This window comes from Pseudorasbora parva, chromosome 6 (assembly GCF_024679245.1).
Source record: "Pseudorasbora parva isolate DD20220531a chromosome 6, ASM2467924v1, whole genome shotgun sequence".
NCBI classification, from domain to species: Eukaryota; Metazoa; Chordata; class Actinopteri; order Cypriniformes; family Gobionidae; genus Pseudorasbora; species Pseudorasbora parva.
In genome coordinates this window covers 24513145-24522960 of record NC_090177.1, presented here as the reverse complement: position 1 = coordinate 24522960, position 9816 = coordinate 24513145, and the positions used below count along the sequence as shown (strand labels likewise).

Here is a 9816-nt window from a genome sequence, read left to right as displayed (position 1 = left end):
AGATCATAAATCAAAATTTTCTCGGCGGACCATGCCCCGCAACCCCCCTAACATTTGGGATCTCTGTGATTATAAACCTACATTATTGGACCTACATTACTAAGATTAATGCATGCACAGTATGGCCATGCAGTAAGGTGTTAATATTCGCTTTATAAGTTATAATAAACAACCAATATCCTATGGGTATTTGTAAGCTACTAGTTATAGCGCATAAGCCTACCCTCACTGGGGGCTAAGCCCCCCAAAAATGAAAATCTTAGAAACGTCCCTGCTCCAGATCTCAACACCATAGAAAATCTTTGAAAATCTGTGCTGCTTAATTTAAGTTTGTCCTATTCTCATAAGTAATTTACAGTGTAGAATTAAAAATGCAAAAGAAAATGTGGTCACATACAATGAAACAACAGGGTGATATATTTTTATATTAATATAATATAATATAATATAATATAATATAATATAATATAATATAATATAATATAATATAATATAATATAAGAAAGATTGTTTGTAAACAATGATATTATTATACAGAAATCTTCCTAGAGGAATCAGGTCAACTTTGATGTAGTTATCTAAGGACACTGTTCACATGGGATGCATGACACCAGCAGCTGTGTGGGACAGGGACAGGAAATGAGTTGACCCTCTCCCTGGGAGTTCAGTCCCCCTGTGGCTCCAGCCTCTTTCAACAATCATCACAGGCTTCAGGGACACAAACAGCACAGCACATCAACATGCTTTTGAGGGGGGTGTTTTTCCACAGTGATTTATAGTTCAAACCTTCATCTGTTAAGTTAGCATGCTGTATTTCTTAGCAGTGTGATTGTGACTCTGTTTCCCATGCATGATCCGTCAGAATGATGTATTCATCCACCCTTCAGAGTGAATATATGTATGTCTGAGTCTGAATGTTTTATTCAATCTTATTAATGGTTTATGTAAAGGCTTATTCTGTGACTTGAGCAGACGTGATTCATCACACGTTTTCTGTATTAGCCTCGGACTTAAAGTTATTTGCGTTCTTGAGCAGTGATTCAAAACCACACATCATCTCCATATGGAAGAAAGATCCAGCGGAAACGTGCAACGGAACCTAGAAAGTTCCACCCTCACACTCCCACTCACTACGCCCACATGCTATGACCGCTAGACATGACCGCCCACGTGTACCTCCCTATTACAGCCAGTGCATGGGGAAAGTTTAAAGAAACATCCTTACAGTAGTTTGAATTTGAACAGCGTTGCCAGATCTTGCTAGAAAAAGAAGTGATATATAATAATAATAATAATAATAATAATAATAATAATAATAATGATAATAATAAAAAGCTACTTACCTTACCAAAAGTGTGTTTGCATACCTTACATTTCTTAACATAATTGATCTGATTTATGTGAATAGTTGCATCTTCCTGGAAATAAATGTTTATGACACAGTAACAATATAACTTAATGCAAAGTTCCACTGTTCCCTTGATGACTAGGCTATATCACGTGAAGATCAACTTTAACAGTATTATAACAATACAAATAATAAAAATAATAAATAAATAACAATATTATCACAGTACAAAAAACACAACAATATGTTTCGTAGATAGTGACAATATATATTGTGTATAGTTCACCCATAATGTAAATGACTGTGTGAGAAAAAAAAATAAAAGTTTACAGTTTTTGTCTAAATAATGTTGAATATAATGTAGGCTATAATAATGCAATCGGGGAATATTTGTGTTTCTTACAAACGCCAAATGTCTTATTTTACCAGTAAAAAGTTAGGCTACATATACATTATTTTAAATATATCTAGTCAGTAATATAGTGCAAGAATATTCGTCTAAAATAATTATATATCTAATTTCAGCTTCAGAATAATGAATATTTTATTGTGATGTCACCATTGCCCTGTGCATTGGGATACCAGTTCCAAATTCAATCATATTAATTTCATCCTCCAACGTAATACCAAGTTTAGCATTTTAGTCAACAGTTAAAAAAACAATTTGCAACATTTTCTTGGACTATCGCAATAATATCATATTGTGAGGGTATCTTACACCCCAATATTTATTTAGATACATCTGAAATTTCACAATGAATAATGACCAAGTGGTTGTTTTGTGTTACGTAATTGCATTCTGGGAATAATCCCACCAAAATAGGCAACCCTACTGCCCATATTTGGGCTTTATGAAATAAACAAGCTCAAAGTCGATTATAATAATCAATAGACATGACACACTCCACTGCAACATGCAACATAATGTTAATATTATCTACTTCATTGCTAAGTCTTTATAGCGTTTATGTTCTTACCATGCAATACTGGAATTGGTTTTATAGTAATTGTTCAATGCAGGAAATCTTTCTGCATGTTAAATAACTTAAATAACTATCTGAACCAAAAGTGTTGCATCTCTCACAAGCGTATTAGGTCGCACTAAACGGCGCCTTTAAGACAGTGGGCGGAGCCTAATGGCTGACGTCGCCAGCCCTTATAAATACTTTTCCAGCTCGCAGCTTTCCATGATGAAAGCGACAAGTTGAGCGGCAGCATCTTCTAATACACGTGCGTTTTGTTTTTTTTAATTTGTACTGAAGGTTTTATGAAGATACGCCGGGATTACTAACAGCACGCGGGCTGGTTATACTGGATATAAGAGAGCGTCGATAAACACCCTATACGTAACATTTAACCGGTAAGTAGAAAGGATTTTGAAGATACTTATGTTGTTGTTGTTTTTTGTTTTGTTTTTTTGTACACGTTTCAGAGAATTTAAACTATTACGTGCAATTCACACTATGTGCAACTCCTTATAGGCCAATTGGTTGTTCTTTGGACTGGGTTATGAGATGAGTCGCACCTGAGTCAGAAAGGGTTTGTCAATGGGTGTGTTGAAACAGATGTAGAAAACCTGTCCATATATCAGAATGATCTTTATATTCGCACTGCAATTTCGTACTTTACAAGCGGCCCTGCGTCACTGCAGAGAACTGTTTACAAGACCACAACCAGTTGAGTACGGTCTGTCCCGTGTAGTAGTAACCTAGTTTATCATTTACTACAGATGTCTGAACTCCTGCACGTCTTCTGTAGTAATTCATCTCCTGTTGGCGAGGGCGCCTGACAACCTCGTGCTCCAGATGATTTTGCTTGTCTGCACGCCCATATGTTTTTTTTCTTTTCTTTTTTTCCAATTCTTCCCTTAGGTGTTCATCTTTATTGTTTATTGCCTGTCATTGGCCGACTGGTATCTCTTTAGTTATTAATTACTCAAGTGGGAGTGTTGTCTTAAGGGCGTTAATGATATATTATTGCATATATTATTATGTAATTACATAATTAATGGAAAGAATCCATTGAGGTGAGGTAAGGTGATGTATCATAATTGATTGGAAAAAAATGTCTATGTGCAAGCACCAGCAAGAATTCCTTTGTTTAGCATGAAAGAATCAGCATGGACGTAGTAGCTATACTAGTATATTTTTTGCTCAATGTCCAAGGAACATTGTTCTAAAAGATGAGCATGCTTGAAACCAATCATATCCAAGCACCTTATCACATCTGGATTTGATTAACTTTTTATTCATATATGTATTAGTGCTGGGGGGAAATGTATTGTGATTAATCAAATCCAGAATAAAAGTTTGTGTATAATTATCTATATATAAATACACGCACATGCATGTATAATATATGTTTTAAGAAAAATGTTATCTTTATAAATAAAAAAATAAAAGATAAATTATACAGTACATGCATTTTTTAAGTGTGTGTGTGTATGTATGTATATATATATATATATATATATATATATATATATATATATATATACATACATACATACAATATACACAGTCTATATATGCCTTAGTATATATAAATAATTATACACAGTACACAAACATTATGTAAACACAAACTTTTATTTTGGATGCAATTAATTTTTTCCCCAGCACTAATATTTTTTTTGTTTAATAAACCAACTTTGCGGAAGGAAAAATAAATATAGACAGCAAAACATGAATATATATCCTCAGGAAAAACTAGTTCTGTCGAAATAGGACCTTATGTGAGCTTAATTTTGAGTCCTTCTGTAAAGTTAGTTTTTGAGATGTCATTTGCACCACTGTACGATTTGGCATGTTGATGCTGTTCCTCTGAGTAGTGGATCAGTGTGTCCTCTGGCTCTTCTCCCAGGCCCTGCTGGTGACGTCCTATCTCACACCTCTTTCAAGCCTTTATGGCAGGGTTATAACCTCACGGATAAGAGCTTCCTGATGTTGAAAATGCACAGGCACTCACCCCAAAGCAAACATACAAAGAACCATTTATGCTTTCGCGTCGCATCTGCATGGAGGTCTTTACTGGTAGAATTGACAATTGTTCGTTTCTGCCTTTCACGGTTCTGACTGAGAAAAAGCAGAGGCTGAGCATGTGATAAGTTGCATAATGTAGCCTGCATGGGTATTTCATTGATTACATTCTGACTTGTGCCCAAGCATTCCAGCACATTTCTCACTGAATGGTTTTGTTTTCCAGCACAGATGCTTTATTGTGTTTTGGTCTAATGTCTTAAAGAACTGTTGAATCACCACAGCTTCATAGCTGAGCTGTTTGTTATATCTGCTTGGTCATGTAACAATGGAAAAACTGCATATTCATCAAAAGGCTGAATGAGGCATATGCTCATACAAGAGAATGCATTTCTTCCAAGATTTTTTTAGGATTTTTTAGAATTGTATAGTGAATAACATATATATAAGACAGTAATAATACTGACCAAATACTGTACTGCTCGATATATATATATATATACAGGTCCTTCTAAAAAAAAAATAGCATATGTGATAAAAGTTCATTATTTTCTATAATGTAATGATAAAAATGAAACTTTCATATATTTTAGATTAAAATAAAAAAGATTTATTGCACACCAACTGAAATATTTCAGGTCTTTTATTATTTTAATACTGATGATTTTGGCATACAGCTCATGAAAACCCAAAATTCCAATCTCAAAAAATTAGCATATCATGAAAAGGTTCTCTAAATGAGCTATTAACCTAATCATCTGAATCAACTAATTAACTCTAAACACCTGCAAAAGATTCCTGAGGCTTTTACAGCCTGGTTCATTACTCAAAACCACAATCATAGGTAAGACTGCCGACCCGACCCTGTCCAGAAGGCCATCATTGACACCCTCAAGCGAGAGGGTAAGACACAGAAAGACATTTCTGAATGAATAGACTGTTCCCAGAGTGCTGTATCAAGGCACCTCAGTGGGAAGTATGTGGGAAGGAAAAAGTGTGGCAAAAAAACGCTGCACAACGAGAAGAGGTGACCGGACCCTGAGGAAGATTGTGGAGAAGGACCGATTCCAGACCTTGGGGGACCTGCGGAAGCAGTGGACTGAGTCTGGAGTAGAAACATCCAGAGCCACCGTGCACAGGCGTGTGCAGGAAATGGGCTACAGGTGCCGCATTCCCCAGGTCAAGCCACTTTGGACTACAGAGAAGCAGCACTGGACTGTTGCTCAGTGGTCCAAAGTACTTTTTTCGGATGAAAGCAAATTTTGCATGCTCAATTGGCCTGCCAACTCTCCTGACCTGAACCCCATAGAGAATCTGTGGGATATTGTGAAGAGAAAGTTGAGAGACACAAGACCCAACACTCTGGATGAGCTTAAGGCCGCTATCGAAGCATCCTGGGCCTCCATAACACCTCAGCAGTGCCACAGGCTGATGGCCTCCATGCCACGCCGCATTGAAGCAGTCATTTCTGCAAAAGGATTCCCCACCAAGTATTGAGTGCATAACTGAACATAATTATTTGAAGGTTGACTTTTTTTTGTATTAAAAACACTTTTCTTTTATTGGTCGGATGAAATATGCTAATTTTTTGAGATGATGAGCTGTATGCCAAAATCATCAGTATTAAAACAATAAAAGACCTGAAATATTTCAGTTGGTGTGCAATTAATCTAAAATATATGAAAGTTTCGTTTTTATCATTACATTATGGAAAATAATGAACTTTTATCACATATGCTATTTTTTTAAGAAGGACCTGTATAGTATCATTACTCCAGTCTTCAGTCAGGTGATCCTTCAGAATTCCTTTTAATTTGCTGATTTGATGCTCAAGAATCTTTTCTTTTTCTCTTCTCTTCTATTTTATTTTATTTTTTTCAATGTTGAAAACAGTTGTGCTTCTTAATATTTTTGTGAAAACTGATACATTTCTTCCCAGAACCTTTTACATAGAAAGTTCAAAAGAACAATTATTTTAAAGAGTTTTTTTTGTTTTTGTTTTTTTGTAAATGTATTTACTGTCACTTGCTCAAGTCAGTGCAATCCTACTGACTCCAATCTTTTGAACAGTAGTTTTTGCTATATCTTAATTTTTATTGTATGGGACAATGACAATTTTTACTTTAAATGTTAGTTTTAATGGTCTTTTTATTTTCATTTTTGACTGTTGCATTAACAATCATTTTAAGATGACTGAAAAAATGGTCTGATTACACTCCCTTCCCCCATGTAGGTTTTCCCTTTGCTGTCAGAAAAGTGGAGCGTAAAAGTCCAGTCTTGTATACCCATGGCTGGATTATGAGTTCTGCAGAATCAAGAATAGTGGAGACCCCCAAAGGCCTGAACTAGCCTCCACTCTCTTAAACATTATGGCCACAGCCCAACCGTACTGGGATCAACACCATGACCACGACACCATGGATAAGTGAGTGAGAACGCAGTCCTCAGCTCAACCGACTGTGTATTATGAAATGTTCTTTTTTTAAATGCTTTCCATTTGTGTTTGGCAGGCTGTTTTTTGCATTTGGTTCGGAGTCCATGGATCACAGCTTGAGAATGTATCAGCAAACCTCTGCAAACATGGGCTTTGAAAGTGAGTGCTTGATATTGAATTATATCAGCTATATCACAGTCTGGTCACCCTCTGTTCTTGGAGCATGTTGCGGATGTTTCTCAGGAAGCGCAGAAGGTTATAGGAAGTTGTATGAATGTCTGATAAATAAATCCTTTTGGATAAACTTACTATGTTGAGGCTTAAGAGATCCATCTCCAGAGATAAAGCCAGTGAAAAATAACTTAAATGAGGTTTATGACACCATTAAACATACATGTCATACAATAGATGGTCTGTGCATAAATCCTCATTTTATTTTCTGTATTGTTACTTCTTAGGAATGATGTCTGGCTCCTGTTCTCCTCAGTGTCTGTCTCCCAAGACTCCAAATCCTACACAGCTGCTGTTTTCCTCCCAGTGCCACCCACCTGAAGGAGACCAGGTGGTTCCATCCTTACAAAAACTGTCTGTTTATGAGCACATGCCCCCCTGTTCGCCCAGGAGACCGATTAAGCCCCTCCCACCCCTCCCGGACATAGGTGACCTGTCCTCTGATGAAGCAGAAGACAATGAGGTGGAGTTTTTCTCCAGCACCTCTGAGAGCCAGTGTCTGGTGCCTAAAATCTCATCCTTCCAATATGGCTTGCAAGGAAGGCGCAGTTTTCGTCGAAACGGTCAGATAAACTTTGCGTATTATGAAGGGCTACAAGAACATCAGAAACATTGCGGGGTGAAGCCTGAGTGGGAGCAGGCGGTAACGCAGAATCAAGACAGACCCCAGCGCCGGCTACATCGCTCCCATTCCGGCCCTGCTGGATCCTTTAAGGCTTCCAACTTTAGACCAACCAGCTTTCACCATTCTCCCCACAGCCACCTGCAGGTGAAACCCGAAGTCCCACCTCGCGTTCCAATCCGCACTCGCCTCAGCGAAAGCACAGACAGCAGGCGGCCATCAGCCGATGACTTTGATACAGACAAACCTCCTAAAGTTCCACCCAGGGAGCCCATCCCTCAGGTCATACCACGTGCCATTAGTCCAAAAAGTCTCCCGATTTACATCAATGGGGTAATGCCTCCTACTCAGAGCTTTGCTCCCTATCCGGAGTATGTCAGTAAGGCTCAACCCAAGCCGAGTTGTGAGGGCTTGCCGGCTCCTTGTAGCCCCTGTATTCTTCCCATCATGGAAGATGGGAAGAAAGTAAGCAGTACACATTACTTTCTCCTTCCTCATCGGCCTGGGTACTTGGACAAGTTTGAGAGGTTTTTTAAAGAGTCAGACTCATAATGATTTATTAGGGATTGAGGGGTTGGAATCTGAAATTGTTCCCTTGTTTAAAGTGGAAATATGGAAGGCCGGATATAAACCGATATGTTGTTTGACTGAACTGATTTTTCAGTGTTATGAATTACTGGTCTGTTTAGGGGTAAGACAGCATGTTCTCAGACTACACGCAAAGAAAAACTAAAATAATTGGTTTACCACCTCTGGAACTCTGTTTAAAGTGGATGCTTTAATGCTTGAAAATTTAAGAAATTAAGACAACAGAATAATTGCAAGTTAGGTTCCCCCTAACACCCCCTCCCCCAAGTCATGCTGCCTTATGTATTGTTGTCAGTATATTATTATTATTTTTGTGCCATTTCCTTACTGTATGTTAAATGAGTGTGTACAGCATCCTTTTATGAAGGAATAGGATGAACTGTGTATTCTGAGTATAAGCTGGTCTTGTGCTTTTTCTTTTTCTTTTTTAAGAAATTAAATAAAATCCTGTTATATGGTTTGGTAAAGGTTTTCTTTTTTTTTGGTGAAGACTATTCATCAACAGTATAAATTCAGAAATTGCTGAAAAATGACAACTGACTAGTATTAACTACAAGGCTCACCTGAATACCAGATAAGGAAAACATGTATTGGATTTTTATAAGCTAAGTCAAGGACTATAACATATGTTTTACAACAATGAGAAGTGTGATGATCAAAACTACTTGTCGGAACTAATTGACAAATGTTAAGGACTGGACACAGGGGTTATTATTCTAGTCTTTGTGAGAAGATTAATATGGTTTGTTATCTGTTGCTTTCTTTTTCATTCAAGTGTGGTGTTGTTTTTATTTTAAAAATGGCAGTTTGATTTTCATCTGTTACAAGGGTAGAAATGCCACTGCCTTGCCGTTTGGTGTCAAAATGCAGGACATTGGCTCTACATGGGTAGGTAGTGAATGGTATTTTGCTGTATTTTTGTACTATATGAAGTTGCTGCATTGAAGAATTTACCACAAAAGAAAAGTCAATGAAGCTCATGACCGGTCCTGGCATTGTATTTCATGTATTTCTCAACAAAAGTTGAGTACACTTGTTGATTTTTGGGTAGACTTTATAATCTTGAATTTTTTTTTAGACCAGTAACAGTTTACGTTTCCTGCTACTTATGTTTTGTTCATCCAACAAAATGACTGTTTTCTGTGTGAAGGCTAATTTAACTGTTTCATCCGCTGAGGAAACATGCACTTCTAAAATGTACCATATTGGTGTAGTTTTTTCACACCAGACTATTTAAATAAAATAACTTATTTGTACACTGATTTCTTGAATCATTTTATTAGCAGTACATTGAATGTATCATAACTTGGTTTTTACATTTATGTACTTATCACAGGTCAAAGGGCTGAACTCAGTTGGCTATATATATATATATATATATATATATATATATATATATATATATATATATATATATATATATATATATATAAAATCTCTTTCTGTTCAAGTCTGACTCCTACGTTGTCTTATCGGTAGGAAGGAAATGTTGAGAGGTGATATCAGCTTTATTGTGATTGCCGTGTCTTATCTCGGTGCTGTTTGCTCTAAGCTGTTATAATGAGGAGACGGATAAACTTTGGGAAGTTTGTGAGTGTGTCAGTGTGAGTCATTT

The 9816-nt window shown here is 36.8% G+C and overlaps 1 protein-coding gene across 1 annotated transcript; it reads left to right on the top strand.

Moving 5' to 3' along the window:
• Positions 1–2525: 2525 nt before the first annotated feature.
• On the top strand, positions 2526–9457 carry LOC137078733 (ERBB receptor feedback inhibitor 1). The gene is made up of 4 exons (XM_067446368.1): positions 2526–2708; positions 6560–6751; positions 6837–6919; positions 7219–9457. The coding sequence occupies exons 2-4, from the start codon at positions 6696–6698 to the stop codon at positions 8163–8165; spliced, it is 1086 nt and encodes a 361-aa protein (XP_067302469.1). The 5' UTR covers positions 2526–2708; positions 6560–6695; the 3' UTR covers positions 8166–9457.
• The last annotated feature ends 359 nt before the right edge of the window (positions 9458–9816 follow it).